The sequence below is a fragment of the Callospermophilus lateralis genome, chromosome 14, assembly GCF_048772815.1.
Source record: "Callospermophilus lateralis isolate mCalLat2 chromosome 14, mCalLat2.hap1, whole genome shotgun sequence".
NCBI classification, from domain to species: domain Eukaryota; kingdom Metazoa; phylum Chordata; class Mammalia; order Rodentia; family Sciuridae; genus Callospermophilus; species Callospermophilus lateralis.
Window position 1 is genome coordinate 59,874,332 of NC_135318.1, and position 20,793 is coordinate 59,895,124.

General features: G+C 37.9%; 1 protein-coding gene across 1 annotated transcript in view; it reads left to right on the plus strand.

The window, feature by feature from the left end:
* Alms1 (ALMS1 centrosome and basal body associated protein) overlaps nucleotides 1-20,793 on the plus strand; it is a 202,822-nt gene that overhangs the window by 62,835 nt on the left and 119,194 nt on the right. The window contains exons 9-10 of the mRNA XM_076833468.2: nucleotides 17,884-18,494; nucleotides 19,644-19,935. Of these exons, the coding sequence (XP_076689583.1) occupies nucleotides 17,884-18,494; nucleotides 19,644-19,935 (903 nt within the window). The remainder of the gene's footprint in view (nucleotides 1-17,883; nucleotides 18,495-19,643; nucleotides 19,936-20,793) is intronic.

Consider the following 20,793-nt stretch of genomic DNA (forward strand, 5'->3'; position numbering starts at 1 on the left):
TTTTGATTTATTTCTAATTTAACTTGAATTTGATACTCCTTTTGATAGACTGTCCTCCCTCTGCTGGTTTTCATTTCTAATTCATGAAATAGTTTAGTACTCAGTAAACTATTGTAGTGCAGGTTTTCTAGTTGTGAATTCTTTTAGCTTTTGTTTATGGTGGAAGGTTTTTATTTCGTTTTCAATTCTGGAGCTTAATTTTGCTAGGTACAGTATTCTTGATTGGCATCTGTTTTCTTCAGAGTTTGGTATGTATTAATCTAAGATTTCCTAGATTTTAGAAATCAGTTAATATCTGGATTGGTTTACCCTTTTTTTAAAATTGATTTTTTAAAAAAATAAGTGACAGTGGAAAGCATTACAATTCTTATTACATATATACAGCACAGTTTTCATATCTCTGGTTGTATGTAAAGTATGTTGACACCAATTTGTGTCTTCATACATATATTTTGGATAATTATGTCTATCACTTTCCACCATCCTTGCTAATCCCCTGCCCCGTCCCTTTCCCTCCCACCCCTCTTCCCTATCTAGAATTCATCTATTCCTCCCATGCTCCCCCTCCCTACCTCACTACGAGTCAGCCTCCTTATATCAGAAAAAACATTAGACATTTGTTCTTTTAGGAATTGGCTAACTTCACGTAGCATTTTCTTCTCCAATGCTATCCATTTACTCTTTATTGCTGAGTAAAATTCCATTGTGTATATGTGCCACATTTTTTTTTATCCATTTATCCACTGAAGGGCATCTAGGTTGGCTTCACAGTTTAGCTATTGTGAATTGTGCGACTATAAACACTGATGTGGCTGTGCCCTGTAGTATGCTGTTTTTAAGTCTTTTGTGTATAGACCGAGGAGAGGATAGCTGGGTCATATGGTGGTTCCATTCCCAGATTTCCAAGTAATCTCCAAACTGCTTTCCATATTGGCTGCACTGATTTGCAGTTCCAGCAGCAATGTATGAAAGTACCTTTTCCCCCACATCCTTGCCAACACTTACTGTTGTTTGTCTTTTTAATAGCTGCCATTCTGACTGGAGTGAGATGATATCTTAAGAGTAGTTTTGATTTGCATTTCTCAAATTTCTCAAAAATTGCTAGATAATGATGAACATTTTTCATATATTTGTTGATTGATTATATATCTTCTTCTGAGAAGTGTCCTTGGCCCATTTGTTTATTGGGTTATTTATTTATTTTTTGGTGTTTAGCTTTTTGAGTTCTTTATATACCCTAGAGATCCTGAAACAAATTGTAGAGTGTTGGTATTAAAAATTTGTTCCCAGGATGTAGGCTCTCTGTTCACCTCACAGATTGTTTCTTTTGCTGAGAAAAAACTTTTTAGTTTGATTCCATCCCATTTATTGATTCTTGGTTTTAATGTTTGAGCTATAGGAGACTTATTAAGGAAGTTGGGGCCTAATGTCACATGATGAAGATTAGGGTCTACTTTTTCTTCTATTAGACACAGAGTCTCTGGTTTAATTCCTAGGTCCTTGATCCATTTTGAGTTGAGTTTTGTGCATAGTGAGAGATATGGGTTTAGTTTCATTTTCTTGCATATGGATTTCCAGTTTTCCCAGCACCATTTGTTAAAGATGCTATCTTTTCTCCAATGCATGTTTTTGGCACTTTTGTTTAATACAAGATAATTACAATTTTGTGGGTTAGTCTCTATTTCCTCTATTCTGTGCCATTCATCTACCAGTCTGTTTTGGTGTCAATACCATGCTGTTTTTGTTACTATTGCTCTGTAGTATAGTTTAAAGTCTGGTTTAGTGATGCTACTTGCTTCACTCTTCATGCTAAGGATTACTTTAGCTATTTTGGGTCTCTTATTTTTCCAGGTGAATTTCATGATTGCTTTTTCTATTTCTATGAGGACTGCCATTGGGATTTTGATCAGAATTGCATTAAATTGTACAGTGTTTTTGGTAGTATGGTCATTTTGATAAAATTAACTCTGCTATCCAAGAACCAGGTAGATCTTTCCATCTCCTAAGGTCTTCTTTGATTTCTTTCTTTAGGGTTCTGTAGTATTCGTTGTATAGATCTTTCACCTCTTTTGTTAAGTTGATTCCCAAGTATCTTATTTTTTTTTTTTTTGAGGTCATTGTAAATGGGGTTTTCCTCATTTCCTTCTCAGAGGCTTTGTCACTGATATACAGAAATGCCTTTGATTGATGGATGTTGATTTATATCCTGCTACTTTGCTGAATTCATTTACTAGTTCTAGAAGTTTTCTGGTGGAGCTTTTTGGGTCTTCTAGGTACAGAATCATATCACCAGCAAATAGTGCTAATTTAAGTTCTTCTTTTCCTATATATATCCCTTTGATTTCTTTTGTCTATCTAATTGCTCTGGCCAGTGTTTCAAGAACTATGTTGAATAGAAGTGGTGAAAGAGGGCATTCCTGTGTTGTTCCAGTTTTTAAAGGGAATGCCTTAAATTTTTCTTCATTTAGAATGATGTTGGCCTGAGGTTTAGTATAGATAGCCTTTATAATGTTGAGATATGTTTCTGTTATATCCCTAGTTTGTGTGTTTTGAACATAAAGGGGTGCTATTTTTTTTTTGGTCAAATGCTTTTCTGCGTCTATTGAGATGATCATATGATTCTTATCTTTGAGTCTATTGATGTGATGAATTACATTTATTGATTTCCGGATGTTGAATCAACCTTGCATCCATGGGATGAACCCCACTTCATCATGGTGCACAATCTTTTTGATATGTTTTTGTATTCCATTTGCCAGAATTTTATTGAGAATTTTTGCATCTATGTTCATTAGAGATATTGGTCTGAAGTTTTCTTTCTTTGATGTGTCATTGCCTGGTTTTGGGATCAGGGTGATATTGGCTCATAGAATGAGTTTGGAAGTGCTGCCTCTTTTTCTGTTTCCTGAAGTTAATTGTAGAGTGTTGGTATTAGTTTTTTAAACTAACTCGGGCTGTGTATCCGTCTGGTCCTGGGCTTTTCTTGCTGATCTTGGTTGCTAAGCTTCTGATGGTGTCTTCTATTTCATCACTTGATATTGGTTTGTTTAAATTGTGTATATCTTCATGATTCAATCTGGGCAAATTGTATGACTTAGGAAATTTGTCGATGCCTTCAATGTCTTCTTGGAGTATAAATTTTCAAAATAATTTCTAATTATCCTCTGTATTTCTGTAGTTTCTATTGTGATATTACCTTTTTCATCATGTATGCTGGTAATTTGAGTTTTCTCTCTTCTTCTCTTTGTTAGTGTAGCTAAGGGTCTTGTCAATTTTATTTATTTTTTCAAAGAACCAACTTTTTGTTTTGTCAATTTTTTCAGTTGTTTCTTTTGTTTATATTTCAGCTCTAATTTTAATTATTTCTTGCCTTCTATTGCTTTGGCTTCTGGTTTGTTGTTCTTTTTCTAGGGCTTTGAGATGTAGTGTGAGGTCATTTATTTGTTGACTGTTTTTTTTCTTTTAATGAATTTTCTTCTTAATATTGCTTTCATAGCGTCGCAGAGATTTTGATATGTTGTGTCTGTGTTCTCATTTACCACTAGAATTTTTAAATATCCTCCTTGATGTCTTCTGTAGCCCATTGTTTATTCAGTAGCATATTGTTTAGTCTTCAGGTGATGGAGAAATTTTTATTTTTTATTTTGTCATTGATTTCCAATTTCATTCCATTATGATCTGATAAAATGTATGGTATATCTCTACTTTTTTGTATTTGCTAAGAGTTTCTTTGTGGCATATTTACTGTCTATTTTAGAGAAAGATCCATGTGCTGCTGAGAAGAAAGTGTATCCACTTGATGCAGGTTAAAATATTCTATAAACGTCAGTTAAGGTATTCATTGTATTATCGAGTTCTATAGTTTCTTTATTCAACTTTTGTTTGGAATATCTATCCAATGGTGAGAAAGGTGTGTTAAAGTCATCCCAGATTATTGTGTTATCGTTAATTTGACTCTTCAATTTGAGAAGAATTTGTTTGATGAACATAGCTTCACCTTTGTTTGGGGCATATGTATTTATGATTGTTATGTCTTGTTGGTGTATGGTTCACTTGAGCAGTATGTAATGTCCATCTTTATCCCTTTTGATTAACCTTTGCTTGAAGTCTACCTTATTTGATACGAATGTTTTCAAGATTATATATTTTAACTTTATTGTCTGATGTCCTGTCTTCCAAGTGGTCTACTCTGTCATTGATGCTTTCATTTGAGCTTTAAATTTGGTTTATTGTTTGTTTCATTTCAAGGATCTCTCTCTCTCTCTCTCTTTTAAAGAACCTCTCCCTGTTGAGGTGATCTTTTGTTTCTTGGATTTCTTTATGTAGCTCACTGTTCAAGTGATCTTTCTCTGCTTGTGTTTACTTTTATATCTTCCTTGAGTTCACAGACCATTTAACCATGTATATCTTGAACTCTTTGTCTGTAATTTTTTCTCCTTTGGCTGCCAATGATTCTAATGATGTGTTGCCTTGATTTGTTTGTGGTACTTACTTCCCTTGTCTTTTCATGTTTCTCTTGTGTTCTTTTTTTCCATCTCTGTTGGTCTGGGGTGTTATTGTTTTCACCCTATAGGTTTGTAGTGCTCTTTAGGGTTCCAAGATCCCTTCTGGTCAGATGGCGATCCGATCTGAGAGCTTCCCCCACCAAATATGGCAGGAAAGATCATCCAAGATGCACTTGGTCTGCTTCCAGGGCTGGGTTGTTTGGTGAGGTGGGGAGAACTGGGCATTTTGCTGTTGAAAGGTAGTAGCTGAGTGACCTGTGTTGTGAACCGAGTGCATTCTGGAGTTCTGCAGTGGTGCTGATAGGTGAACCTGCTATGGAGCTTGAAAGCCATGCGTGAGCTACAACTGCGGGCTTTGGGCTCTGAGTCCTGCATGGAGGTCACAGTGCTGGTGATTTCTGCAGAAATCAGCTCTATGTGGTCCTCTTATACTCTCTGAGATGCAGTATTCAGACTACATGAGATCTGGGTTTCAGAACGAAACAAGATGCTGCCTTCCTTTGGCCCGCCATCTTGGAATAGCTTCAGAATCTCTATCTTCTTGTCAAAGTGATCTTTCACTTCTGTATTTTCTCTCTGATTTCACTCCTTACATCATCATTTGCTTGTAGAACAGTTGCACTATGAACTTTCTAAATTCCTTCTCTGATATTCCTCCATTGTGGTGTCATGGAGTCTGTTGTTGAGGCCTTTTGGGTTGTTTGGGATGGTTTGTTCTCTTGCTTTTTCATATTGTTTGTGTGCATACCCATCTCTAACAGTGTGGTTCTGAAGTAGCAGAATTTCTACCCTATCAACTTGTAGTGTCTGTGCAGGTTTACAGTACCTCACAGATTAGGAGGAGAAAAATAATTGCAACAATCAATGCAAACAATTTATAGCATTGAACTAAATACTTAGTTCCTACTATGACATCTACAATGTTAATTGGTACAATAAGCAGAAATGGTTGGATCAGCAATTACCATCAGTAAAAGCAGTAAGTAATCATGTATTATATTGGCATTAAATCAAACATTAGGAGTCACCTGTGGCATCCACGCAGTAATCATCACAGCAGCATTAATAGTGGGGTCAGGTGATATATAAGCCAATTAGTGCTAAAAGATGTTAACAGTAGAGTTAATAGACTGCAGCTCTGGCTCAGTGGCAGAGCACTTGCCTACCACGTGTGAGGTACTGGGTTCGATCCTTAGCACTGATAGACCCAGTTTGATTCCCTCTTAAAATTGGGAGCCATCTCGCCACAAAGACATGAAAAGCTAATTTCGGCTTTACTATAAATTACTGAAAATTCTGAACTTGCTTGGAATACTTGCATGCCTTGAACTCACCCATGCCTAGCTCTCTCTGACCAGATAGCAGCCCTCTCTAAAACTTTAGTGATGCCTCATAAATCTTGGCCTTCCCTGGCCAGATAATGATCTTCTCTGAGGCTCTGATGATGTTCATAAATTCTGATGTTGGGGCCAGCAAAAATATAAACTAACATTTGTGTTATGCTTCTTAGAGTTTTATTATCTGTAACCCCACTTTGTGTAACTTTCTGGGCTATGAAGCTGGGCTGCAAGAAAGCTGCAGGGCTATCTTATTCCCGTGGTTTTTGTTGGGAGAGGCAGCCTGGCCGGACAAAATAATCAGCTTGCTTTAATTTGATTTTAATTGGAGTCAGTGATCTTTTCTTGCGTCTTGGTCTAACATTTTGGAGGGCCCAGCAAGATGAACCTGCCCGACCAAACCACAAGACCAGACTGCTAGAAATTCTGAAGCCGGACCTTTACTCCAGGGCTCTGGGCTGGAGAGCCACTCTAGGGAGGCACACCTGGAGACCTTCCAAGGCCTCAGAGTGAGCCTTCAGTCCCTGGAGTACTACAGTGAATTGCTGTCCTAAAACAATTAGCAAGCATCTGGTGGAGGAGGCCTTCATAAGTAAATGGCGCCTTTATAACATCTGGTATTTGGTTAAGGGAGATCTCTTCTGAAGACAGAGAGATGGCCTGGCGAGACTTACATATACTCCTGTCCAGGACAGTAACGAGATATTGTTCTGTCCTCTGTACTGGTTCTGTAGGGAATTCCTCAGAAAGGGTAGAGAGGTGCCGATGGGCACATACACGCTTCTACCTTGGAGCTTTAGCAAGATGTTCCATTGCTCCTCAGTTTTTCAGTTTCAGTGCGGGGTTTCTGTTTCCTTGTGTTTTGTTCTGTGTTCTGTATGTTTTTTCTGCCTTTTGTTGTGTGACTTCTGTGGTTAAAATCTTAAGGAAATTGGACATGAAAATGGGTTGTAAAGCAAGTAAGCCTGACACCCCTTTGAACTGTTTTAAGGAACTGCGATAAACTTTACCCCCCTTTGTTAAGCAGGATTAGGAAGCAACTTTCTTCCCCTAGTTGGCTGCCTGGAGCACACCCACTGCAGAGGGAAATGGCTGCTGGGGATCTAAGAACTGAATATTTCCCAGATTAACAAGTGAAACTCCTTTAAAACCCCTTGTCCTTCTAGATCAAGAGAGTCACAACCTTTGGGGCGGAGTCCCCTGTGTTTCTTCTTTGTTAGCTAAACAATAAACCTCCCTTTTTGTTTTTCTCAAAACCCTGTTCTCATTATTAAATTGGCATTAATTGGCTTCGAGGACAGAAACGGAACTTTTAGTTACAAATTTTGACACCCCAGGGAGTACTCTAGAGGAGCCTCTGCTCTGCTTTCTTGGGGAGCTTAGCATTCCAAACAACTGCATGCGGAGGATTAAAATGAACTTTAGAGAGCTGACTACTGGAAAGTTAGGAGATATGGAGTGTGCCTGGTGCCTTGGGTCAGACCAAACAAGAGGAACTAATCCTGTAAGTAAAAGGAGGGACTGAGGGATTCCCAGCAGCTGCCAAGGCCCCTTTTGCTTTGGGGAACTCCCACCTTCCTTCCCTGCACTGTAAAGATTACTCTACCTCTGTCTACTTAAAAAAAAGGGGGACACAAGGCAGCAAAGTCACCATACCGAGACCCTTGATTTTACACTTCTGGTTGCCCCTCTGGGAGAACATCTGGTCCACTCGTAGGGACATGTATGGTGCCACTGGTATAGGAGTCATAATTAAATGGGAGTTGGAAACTTGGGGAGATTTTTCTCTTATCTAGTCTGTTTTAAAGGTTCCTGTCTGTCAGCCATAGTCTGGAGCTCCTTTCTGTCTGTCTGTCATTGTGTCTTTTTTATTGTATCATTTTTATTGTGTCTCTTTTATCTATTTCTGGCCCTTTAAGACATGGGCAATAATATATTGATATTATAGATTGTTTCTTGGGAATGATCTTGGCTGAGTGTGTGTCTAAAATATGATTTTTATTGTAACAATCTGGTCTGAATGGGTTTTTGAAGCATTGCACAATCTTGCAGTTAAAAGTTGGGTTTAGGTAATTGTTTAATTTATGATTTCAGATAATTCATGCCAGAGAACTTAAATATTTAGGATGGAAAACTAAAGAACTCTACTTCCACGTTGGCAAGTAACTCCCAATCATTCAGTTTTTTTTAGCAGTTTTTGAATTGGGTAGCCTGGGAAGATTTCACTAGGTCTACCAGTGCATTAATTTGGGCAAGGATAGTAAATCATGGTATGGTATCTGTTCCCCTCAGTGTGTATGGCTTGGGGAAGGAAAGTGTTGGATTGGGGATTGGCCTGGCTTATTGGAATGACATTGAATAAGAACAGTCTTGGGAATTTTTAAAGCTTTATTTTGGATATAGATGGTAGTGTGTGGTTATCTTTTGAAACTTAATACTACTATAGGAACTTCAAAGCAAAGGAAGTGGCTTAATGATCCTGAAGGGATTTCTTCTGATGATAGCTTTTATATTATCAAGTAAGATCCTATTTTCAGTTTTGTATGAGCAAGTTTTTCTAGAGTAGGAAAAATTTTTCCTTTGGCAAAACAAGATGGAAAGATATGAAATTTTATGAATTGTATCTTAACTTGTATCCTAATTTCCAAACCTGAAAATTATAACTTAAGGTTAAAAATGCCTTAGGCATGAGGTGTCTGCTCAGAATAGCAGTTTTCCCTGCTCCTTCCAGACCTCATCCAGGATTTATGTTGAAATGCAAATGGAAGAAGCCTGCAAGCTCAGTAGGAGACTGCTCTGAGGCCTAAGGGTGGGGGGAAAGAGTAAAGGTGTCTTTTACCTGAACTCAAACTAGACTAAACCAAAAAATAAATTGTATGGTATTTACTAATTACTGGCTGGTCATTTTTTCTAGGACTCTTGCTTTTTCTTAGTTTCTGTATTTTTTGAGCTCATGATTTTGATCCTATAGACCTAGCTTAATGTTTTTCTGATGAGTTCTATTTTTGATCAGTTGTGCAGTTTTTAAACATTGCAATGGAGATTTCACCTGTGAAAAGCTACAAGGCTTTACTATTATGTTAGGTGTGCACACTTGTGTTATGTGTTGTATGTCTGTATGTGCATATGTCCATATATCATGCACATGATATGAAAATTGGCAGATATATGAGGAGCGCTCATAAAAATTAAAAAAATGGATCCAAATATCTTTGAGTCAAGTGATTTAAACGGTTCAATTTAAATTGGGTAAACAGATGAAAATAAAGATATCTTAAAATTAAGCTTACAAGTTTTTCTGTATGTTAAAAAAACTAATAAAATGTTGATGTCTATGAAATGTCTCATATGCTTTGGTTCTAGGACTTTTCTTCAACAAGGAAGAAATGGCTAACACTCTTCAATACACTTGTCTGATGTTTTGATAAAATAAGTAAAGTAAATTTGACAAGGGATTACTGATTTATGAATACTTTTGTTAGATATCTGATTGATTTACAAGGTTAAAATGTTAAATGTTAAATATACCATTAAGTTACTCTGAACTCCTTAAATTACATTGGGTAACATTATTGATGTTTTCTTAAGTTGGTTAAAAAAAAAAAAAAAGGATATAAAGTTTCTTTGTCATCCCTGATATTTAGACATGGTGTTTTCATAAATTGGTAAACAGATGTGATTCTAGATAAAAAAGTTTACAGAAGATTTCTATATACAAAAGCCCAAAAGTTTCAGCTGTTTCAATTAAGAGAACTATAAATAAAATCAAGTATTTCTTTTTATTCAAATGAAATAAGCTGCCTAAATTCAGAAATTTACAAGGATTGTTTCAAAATGTGAACAGAAAAGGAGGTTAACAGATGGAAAGGAGAAATTAGAAGGTTCTAGATATGGAAATAATTTTTAATAGAAGAGAAAAAAATGTTCCTGGATAAGAAAGTCTTTATGTGATGAAGTACATAAGAAAGTTTAAGTAAGTGACAAAGAAGGACTGTGTAAGTTTTCTTTACAATCAGTCATATGTTAAAAGGACAAAGATTTATTAAAATATTAGTTTACCCATAACATTGTGTTTATTAAGTTTTGTTTCTTGTTTCTAGAGCAAGTAATCTTAAAGGAATTAAACAGCTGGTTAAACAAGAACTGTTATTTTAGAAAATTGTGCTAGTGTATTTCTTTAAAAGCTAAACTTGGTTAATATAAAAACATCAATGTAATTGTAGTGCTATTAATGTGTTCATATCTTCCTGGTACAAGTCAAATCAGAGAGGCCAGTTTTGGGTGAGTTAAAAAAAAAAAAGTTGGAGACTTGTACCTGAGGGATTAAAATTCCCTCAGTGCTCTTCCCCTACCCTATCAAAGACTTGAAAGGGACACATAAGAAAAGGGGGGAAAGATATTCCCAGTCTGATGCCCTCTTAAAATTGGGAGCCATCTCACCACAAAGACATGAAAGCTAATTTTGGCTTTACTATAAATTACTGAAAATTCTGAACCTGTTTGGAATGCCTGCCTGTGCCTTGAACTCACCCATGCCTGGATCTCTCTGACCAGATAATAGCCCTCTCTAAAACTTTAGTGACACCTCTTAAATCTTTGTTTTCCCTGGCCAGATAACAACCTTCTCTGAGGCTCTAATGACCTTCATAAATTCTGATGTCGGGGCCAGCAAAAATGTAAACTAGCATTGGTGTTAGGCTCCTCAGAGTTTTGTTATCTATAACCCCCCTTTGTGTAACTTTCTGGGCTGTAAAGCTAGGCTGCAAGAAAGCTGCAGGGCTGTCTTAGTCCCATGGCTTTTGTTGGGAGAGGCAGCCCGACCGGTCAAAATAATCAGCTTGCTTTAATTTGATTTTAATTGGAGTTAATTGTCTTTTCTTGTGTCCTGTCTAACAGCACCAGCAGAAAAATAAGCAAATAAAATAAAGGAATGCTGTCCATTAAAACTACCAAAACAAACAAACAAACAAAAAAATAGAGTTAATTAAGAGGAAAGAAAATGAGCCAGGTGGGTAGAAAAGAGTTTACAATTTCAAAAGAGAACACAGAGAATGCAGAAGAGATTTAGGATATGATGGTTATGAGGGAGAAGAAGAAAAAATAGAAGTAAAAAATTAAAGGGAGAATGAAAGAGAGAGCAATAGAATTTGGCTATTAGTAAAAATAAAGAAGTGAGAGAAGAAAAGAAACAAGAGAAACCGACAAATGAAAAACATTATAAAACTAAACCCAAGTGTACTAATAAAAACTCCTTATCCTCAAAAGACAAGACAAGGAAAATTAACATTAAAAAATGTTACAGATGAGAAAAAGGAAACAGATATGTATATGTATAAATGTTCATGAACTATTCACACAAATGCACATAAATAAATAAAGGAAATGAGATTCTTGATGAAAAATTCTAGATTTATTTCCACTGAGGTGATCAAAATAGTCAGTGAGAACATATGTTCACTGTCTGTCTTTTCTGTTTTTTCTGGATGTATGTGCTGAGCACAAGAAAAGAGCTGTGCGTTGGTAAACCCTTCCTCTTTTTGTGTTTCTTCCCATGTTGCCAGCCGGAGTTGAAAAATTCTTAGTTTCACTTACTGTCAGTTGGAGTTTTGTCTACACTGACCAGTATGATGTGCTCCCAGGGTGGGGCTGCTGCAGAGTTCTCTGAGAGGATTTTCCATAGGTGGAGTTCCTAAAGGTGGGACTTAGGTTTAGTAAGGTCTTAGGGTCTTTGCTGGGTGGTGACTGCTCTGGATAGATTAAATCAGTCAACCTCTAGGGCTGGGCAGTTTCCTTAGGAGACTCCCTAGGGTTCCACTTATGGAGTGGGGGAGCCACTCCTTTGTTTGCTCTGCTGTCCATGGACCCTTCTTTTCCAGGCTGCTGGTCTTAGTTCCAAACTTAATTGGATTTCTGACCCCCTTCATCTGCTTCTGTGAGCCTGTAGACGCACCTCTCTGACTTGTATTCCCCTGGAGATAAGACTCTGTGCTTATTTTACTCTTGCTTTGTTAAGCACAGTCTACGTCATACGATAAGTGCCTGCCAGGACCTGTATGTACCCATTTCAGATCTTCCAATTGCTGCAGTGGTCGTCCCGGGTGGCTTCTGCATCAGCTTTCCACATACAGTTGGGAACATGGGCTGCCCTTTGCGCATGATTATATACTGGAGTACAGCCTGTGGACCAGCCTAGGGCAGGTTGCCTCTTTGATCTCAGGATGTTGCCAATAAATCTGTCCATTGTATTTCTCAGCATTTTCCCTCCTTCTGTGCTGCATTTGCATGGCTACTGGTACCAGATTGGCTTCTATGTTATCTTTTTTCTTTATTTAGTGTACCCAAATTTCTAAGTCTCTTAGGCATTCTGACCGTTCAATATTGAGTTTTGGTGAAATCCCTCTTTCACCCACTTCACATCCAAGCAGTATTCCTATTGCTTGAATCCAGGGTCACAGAGTCACAAGAAATATATCCTTCCTCTAGCCCGCCATCTTCTTTCCTTAAACATTTTTATGTATACAGTTCCGTAGTATTAATTACATTGACATTGCTTGATTATCACTACCATACATCGACAAAACTCTTCATTTTATGAAACTGAATCTGTACGTATTAAACAGTAATTCCCCATTCTTTCTCTTCCCAGTCCCTGATAACCACCATTCTCCTTTCTGTCTCTATGAATTTGACTACTGTAATTACCACGTATAAGTGGAACCAAATCTCTTTGTGACTGATTTAATTCACCTCGCATATTGTGTATTGTTGCAGCATATACCGTGTGTCGAATCTGTAACTTATTTAAATTTTTTTTTTTTGTAGTTGTAAATGGACAGCATGCCTTTATTTTATTTGTTTATTTTTATGTGATGCTGAGAATTGAACCTAGTGCCTCACAGGAATGGCAAGTGCTCTGCCACTGAGCTACAGCCCCGGCCCCCTTTTGAGAATTTTACTATCTTAATATCAAATGTTCATAAGTATAGTGTTTCTATCCTTTTACTGTGGTCTTTTTCATTTCAACAATATTTTGGAGTTTTCAGCTTATAAGTCTTGTACTTTTTGTTAATTTTAAGTTTAAATCTTCTTAATGATATTACACATAAGAATGTTAATGTCACTTTTGGAGAATTCATTGCTGTTATGTAGAAGTAAAATTGAATTTTTTATATTAATTTTGTAAACTACAGTCTTGCTGAATAGCTCATTCTCATATTTTTTGCTTGGATTTCTTAATTTTTAATATAATACTACATTATCTTTGAATAGTCTTTGACTATAGATAGAAATTACCAGATGGGGCCATGGGTATGAGATTCAAGGTAAAGCCCTTAGCAATTTGGAATAAGCCCTGGAGTCTTAAGTCACAAAACGTGCACACCTATGCCATGAAACTTTGCTAATTTTTCTAAAATATGCAGCCCCATCACAGAGTGATAATAATAGCTAACATTTATTACTTGCTTACTTTGCTAAGCATTTACTTATTGTATAAAATTTACATTAATATAATTATATATTAATTTTATAGCTATACTTTTGGTGATGTCTACTGCTATTATATTTGATCGTTGAACAAAATGAGACTTAGAGAAGTTAAATGACTTGCCCAAGGCCGCATACATAGTAAAGTGGTGGGGTGCCAGTCATGAACCCAAGCAGTCTACCTCCAGAGCTGCTTTTCTACTTCAATATCACATTTTGTTTGTTTCTTTCTGGGCTCTTTTTTCAGTTGCATTGGTCTACTTGTCTATCCTGTCTTAAATATTACAGATTTCATCTTTTAAAAAAGCATTTTAAAAGTTAATTTCTAATTTCAACATAAAAATTATATGTATTTATGGGGTTCAAGGTGATGTTTTGATACATGTAGACATTGCAATAATTAAATCAAGCTAATTAACATTTCTCACCTCACATTAAGATGAGAACATTTAAAATCAGAGCTTTATTATCCCCCCCCCTCCTTCTTTTCTGTGCTAGGGATCAAATTTGTGGTCTTACATGTGTTAGGCAAGCCAGAGAGCTATTTTAAAAACAAGAAGAGGGCTATAAGCAGTAGGGAGAAAATGAATCACTTTACCTTCAGCAAGGTGGTTTCAGGAAGGCTGGTGGATAGAGAGATTTATATGTATATATTTATATATTGTTTTATAGGTTTTGGTTCTACCCTTTATGTTTTTATCAAACCCTTTATGTTTTTAATCAAAAAATTTTTTGACAGATTTAATTCTCACTACCTTCTAAGGCTGCCTCATATTTGGTATCCCAATTTTGAAAGGGAAATTATGCAAGATACATAGAATGAACGAGAGTGAGAGCCTGGTAGCCTGTGCTGCCATCTCGGGCCACTCATTGCATTCATACTATCTTTTATCTTCCATAAACTCAACTCATATTCTCCTTGAATATTGATGATATGTTCTCCTTTCTCCATGTCAGATCTCAACTCTATCCGGTTGATTACCAAGACTTTCTATTTATTCAATCTTCATTTTCTTTCCTGTACATTTTAGTACCAGGCAAAGCATTTTGTTGTTGTTTGCATTTACCTCCCTACCTGTAGAGTTGTGTTTATTCTTTTGATAGTTTACTTCTGGTTTTCACTTTCCTGGGATGACGTTTCCTTTCTTCTCAGTCTTTTTACATTCTAGTTGTAATTTCAGGCTTAGCTTAAGAGTATTTGATTATTTCATTTCCATATTGTTCTCCCCCCTCCTTTTAAAAAAATTAAATGCCCCTTTTACTTTTCTTAAATATAGCACACCACTATTTATAAAAATTTTCTTCTTCATGGACTGCTCAGTGGTAGAACTGGACTGCTCAGTGGTAGAACTCTTGCCTAGCATGTGTGAGGCACTGGGTTCGATTTTTAGTATCACATATAAATACATAAAATAAAGGTCCATTGACAACTAAGAAATATTTAAAAATTTTTTTTCTCTCTCAGAGAGAACATCATATTTCATTTCAATTAATGCCGAACACAAATCATGGTACATACTAAAGGCAGGGAAGTTTTAATGATTGTTTTCTAAAAGCATCAGTTAGCATGGTACAGTACTGATTGTCCTTAGCTTGTTTACAGAAGCAGATAGAAACATGGTGGGAAATAATGCTTTGTGCAAAAAGTGATCTTAACTTTGAGATATTATCTATAAAGGCTTCAGTTACTTTGTATAGTACCAAATGTAGGACTCCCATCTAGATGTGTCTTGTACTCCAGATATTTCTATCTGATTGTCTATGGAATATCTTCATTTGGTTGTCTCAGAGGCACCTTAACTTCAGAACTTCAAACACTGGACAAATCATCATCTCTTCAAACCTAATCTTCCTTCAGTATTTCTTCTAATTGTGTGAAGGTCTGCTAAGCCAAGACAGAAATTTGTATTTTTTCACTTTCATCCTTCTTCAGTTACCCAATACTGTTGATTCTAGTTATTATACTCTCAATTTCTCTTTTTGGGATTACTGCGTTAGTAATAGAAAACAAGTCATCTTTTCTGCCATTCTTTTTTTTTTTTTTTTTTTATAAAAGCCAGAATAGTCTTTTTTTTACAAGGCAGACTTGATAGTATTACTTTTAGTTTGAAACCTTTGTTTTACCTCAGGACGAATTGTAAATTCCTTGGGATAATTTAAAAACTCCTTGATATGTTGTAAAAGGTCCCTGCTCATATCTTTAGCTTTACCCTAACTTGCCTTTTTAATCATATTGAACTACTGTCATTTCCTCATGCTAAACCCTCTTATCTCCTCAACCTTGTAGATACTGTTTGCTCTGTTTGGAACATTTCCTTTCCCCACCCTTTATGCCCCATCTTTGCCTGACTTATATATATATTTTTTATCCTTTTATTCTCAATTTTTTTTTCTTTTTTCCTTTTTTTTAGGCTGGGGGGATCCTTCCTGTTTTTACTTTTAGCAGCTTACTCCAATTATTCAAGTTTTCTTTACTAACCTTTTCCTTCCTCCTAAGGTATTTCTACTTAAGGTTTTGCTATCTTATATAAACTGTTATATCTTTCAAGAATCTGGGTTCTGTATCTTAACTCCTTGGCTCTTACTTAACTCATTTGTTCCCTTCATGATATCACTGATAATTTGTAATGATCAAAGAAATGTAAAGTCAAAAAGTTAGGAAGTTGTTTGGAATAAAAAGATTTTGTGTTATTAATCTGTTTTGTTTTTTTCCTCACAAAATATTCATAACCTTCTCAGGTTGCAGTGCAGTTTTTACATATTTTCTTTTGCTTTCAGTTTTTCTGTATAGTTGATACTTCTAATTCTATGATTCATGCCTCAACTCATCTTCTTCTGTATTTAGCTACTTTGAAGCTCACCAGAGGCCTTTTAGGAAGGGCAATCAGTTGTAGTGAAAAGAGTTCAGAACTCAGAGTTAGAATTGAAGGGTTAAGGTACTAGTTTTTGTCATTTGTTTTAGAACTCTAGAAAAATTATATATCTTCACTATTCAACATGTGGTCTAAGGACCAATGTATTGCATTGAGTATCACAAGAGAACATGTAAAAATGGAGAATTTCAGATCTCATTAGATCTGCCGAATCAGAGCCTGCAAGTTAACAAGATAACTCACATTGAGAAGCACTGTGGTATAATTTATCTTGGAAACTCAGTTTTGCTATATGTAAAAGATAGGTAATGTGTGCTGTGTATAGCAACCATATTATATCTAACATACCCTATTTTACCAATTATTTTTATTGTGTGCCTCCTCCTCTTAGGATGGAAACTCTGTGAAGTAGGAATTGTCTGTTTTTTTTATAATTGTATTTGCCTTTATCTAGAATGATGTCTGGCACATCATAAGGATTTATATTTTTTTGAATGAATAAATGAATTAATGTACAACTTGTTAAATCCTTTTATTCTGTTGTAGTCATTCATTTACACTGCTATTTAGAACTACTTTGATTTAGAATTACTCTAGTAGTGAAAATACAGAACATTTGTATTATTGCAGAAAGTTCTGATGGGTTGTTCTGTTTAAACACTCTCATTCCCTTTTTATCTGCCTTGAATCTGTATTGATGCATTATAGTTCTTATCAAAGTGGTCAACAGTTCCCCATGCCTATAGAATTAAGTTCAAACTTCTTAGTGTACCTTTAGTCTTATACAATTTCATATACTTAATAAAAAACATGCCAGTCACCATGGCACATGCCTATAATCTCAGCAGCTCCAGAGGCTGAATCAGGAGGATTGGAAGTTCAAAGCCAGCCTCAGAAACTTAGTGAGGGCCTAAGCAACTGAGCCAGACCCCATCTCTAAATAAAATATAAAAAAGGGTTGGGGATGTGGCTCAGTGGTTAAGTGCCGCTGGATTCAATCCCAAAACGAAAAGAAAATCAAAAAAAAGAAAACAATGTCTATATAGATCCCTCTTTCCTTATAAAATATATGTAATATATAAGGAGTTGGTCATACTCACTGCATGCATAGCATCTGTATTGCATTGCCCCTGTGGCACTTGAGGCTGAGAGGAGCCCTTGAAAATAAGCTAATAATAAAGGAAATTTCCCTGACAAAGAACCTTATGTTTTCTGTCAGCATTCATGACACAACAACAGACTGTTAGATTGCAAGCAGATTGAAATCAAATCCCAGACCCAATGGTATTTTGCTATCCCATTGAAAATTCTTTAAATAAATTTTTAAGATCTATAAAATATTTCATTAAGTTGATATTATTGTTACTCTATTGTTGATAATTTTCACTTTAGTTTGCTTTGTAATTTGTGTCTTCATGGACATTTGTTTCCTTTGATGATTATTTCCACAGGGTTCTTTTTATTTCTTTTTTTGGTACCAGGGATTGAACTTGGGCACTGGACCACAGATCCACATCCCCAGCCCTATTTTGTATTTCTGTTTAGGGACAGGGTCTCACTGAGTTGCTTAGTGCCCAGCAATAGATTTCATTTCTAAAAGTTTAGAGGCCCAAGGAGTTGAGGCTTGTTTGATTTCTTTTTTTATTGACAAAATTTATAATATTAACAAATCTCTTTCTTTAGGAGACTCTTCTGAAGGAAGCATACCTGAAATAACTCAATCCAAGTTGAAATTGGGTATCACTACCACTACTGAAGATTCAGACATTGAATCTCATTTATCCTTATACCCTGAGGACTTACCTCAGTTGGCTATAAGTTCTTTACAAGGGAATACTATTGGTCTACACACTGATGCTCCTAACCAAATGGCATTGACCCATAGTCATCTAACTGAAGAGAGTCTAAAAGTCTCAGATAATTCTGAACCAGCTGACCAGAAGTATGGGATGCCAATAGAACCTCCTTCTTCCTACCCTTATAGGGAGAAGCCCAGTATTTTATACCAACAGGGCTTGCCAGATAGTTATCTAACTGAGGAGGAACTGAACGTTTCAGGTATTCCTGGATCAGATGACCAGAACACTGGCATACCAACTGTATCATCCATTTCTCACTCACCTAGAGAAAAGACTGGCATTTTCTACCATCAGGCTATGCCAGGTGGTCAGATACCTGCAGAGGCCCTGAAAGTTCCAGCTGCTCCTGGACCAGCTGACCAGAAGACTGGCTTACTATCTGCAACTTCTCCTTCCTACTTACCAAGAGATAAGGCTGGTATTTTCTATCAACAAGCCTTGACAGGTGGTCAGGTACCTTCAGAGGCTCTGAAAATTTCAGCTGCTCCTGGACTAGCTGGCCAGATGACTGGTATACCACCTGTTACCTCTGTTCCCTACTCACAAAGAGAACAGCCTGGTGTTCTCTACCAGCAGGTCTTGTCAGGAGGTCAGAAACCTGCAGAGGGTTTGAAAGATTCAGTTGCTCTGGGACCAGCTGTCCAGAAGACTGGTATAACACCTGCAACCTCTATTCCCTACTCACAAAGAGATGAGCCTGGTGTTTACTACCGACAGGCCCTACCAGGTGGTCAGATAACTGCAGAGGCCCTGAAAATTTCTTCTGCCCCTGGACTAGCTGGCCAGAAGACAGGCATATCACCTGTAACCTCTCCTTCCTATTCACCAAGAGATCAGCCTGATGTTTTCTACCAACAGACTCTGTCAGGTGGTCAGATACCTGCGGAGGCCTTAAAAGTTTCAGGGCCTCTGCAGGTATCTGCTGCTTCTGGACCAGCTGGCCAGAAGACTGTCATAACACCTGAACCCTCTCTTCCCTATTCACAGAGAGACCAGCCTGGTGTTTTCTACCGACAGGCCTTGCCGGGTGATCAGATATCTGCAGAGGCCCTGAAACTTTCAGCTGCTTCTGGACCAGCTGGACAGAAGACTGGCATACCACCTGCAACCTCTGTTCCCTACTCACAAAGAGACCAGCCTGGTGTTTTCTACCGACAGGCCTTGCCGGGTGATCAGATACCTGCAGAGGCTCTGAAACTTTCATCTGCTCCTAGACCAGCTGGACAGAAGACTGACATACCACCTGCAACTTCTCCTTCCTATTCACCAAGAGATAGGACTGATGTTTTCTACCAACAGACTGTGTCAGGTGGTCAGATACCTTCAGAGGCCCTGAAACTTTCAGCTGCTTCCAGACCAGCTGGCCAGAAGACTGGCATACCACCTGCATCCTCTGTTCCCTACTCAAAAAGAGACCAGCCTGGTTTTTTCTACCAACAGGCCTTGCCAGGTGGTCAGATACCTGCAGAGGCCCTGAAAATTTCATCTGCCCCTGGGCCAGCTGACCAGAAGAAGACTGGCATAACACCTGCACCCTCTGTTCCCTATCCACAAAGAGACCAGCCTGGTGTTTCATACCGACAGGCCTTGCCGGGTGGTCAGATACCTGCAGAGGCCCTGAAACTTTCAGCTGCTCCTGGACCAGCTGTCCAGAAGACTGGAATACCACCTGCATCCTCTCTTCCCTATTCACAAAGAGACCAGCCTGGTGTTTTCTACCAACAAGCCTTGCCAGGTAGTCAGATACCTGCAGAGGCCCTGAAACTTTCAACTGCTCCTGGACCAGCTGACCAGAAGACTGGCATACCACCTGCAACCTCTGTTCTCTACTCACAAAGAGACCAGCCTGGTGTTTTATACCGACAGGCTTTGCTGGGTGATCAGATACCTGCAGAGGCCCTGAAACTTTCAGCTGCTTCTGGACCAGCTGGCCAGAAGTCTGGCATAACATCCGAGCCCACTCTTTCGTACTCACAAAGAGACCAGCCTGTTGTTTTATACCGGCAGGCTTTGCCGGGTGATCAGATACCTGCACAGACCCTGAAACTTTCAGCTGCTTCTGGACCAGCTGGCCAGAAGACTGGCATAACATCTGCACCCTCTCTTTCCTACTCACAAGAAGACCAGCCTGATGTTTTCTACAAACAAGCCTTGCCGAGTGATCAGATAACTGTAGAGGCCCTGAAACTATCAGCTGCTTCTGGACCAGCTGGACAGAAGACTGGCATAAAACCTGCAACCTCTGTTTCCTATTCACAAAGAGACCAGCCTGGTATTTTATACCGACAGGCCTTGCCGGGTGATCAGATACCTGCAGAGGCTTCTGGACCAACTGACCAGAAAACTGGCATAACATCTCTGCCCTCTGTTCCCTACTCACAAAGAGACCAGCCTGGTGTTTCATACCGACAGACCTTGCCGGGTGATCAGATACCTGCAGAGGCCTTGAAACTTTCAGCTGTTCCTGGACCAGCTGGTCAGAAGAGTAGCATACCACCTGCACCCTCTCTTCCCTACTCACAAAGAGACCAGCCTGGTGTTTTCTATCAACAAGCCTTGCTAGGTGGTCAGATAACTTCAGAGACCCTAAAAGTTTCAGCTGCTTCTGGATCAGCTGGCCAGAAGACTGGCATAACATCTGCACCCTCTCTTCCGTACTCACAAAGAGACCAGCCAGGTGTTTTATATAGACAGGCCTTGCCAGGTGATCAGATACCTTCAGAGGCCTTGAAAC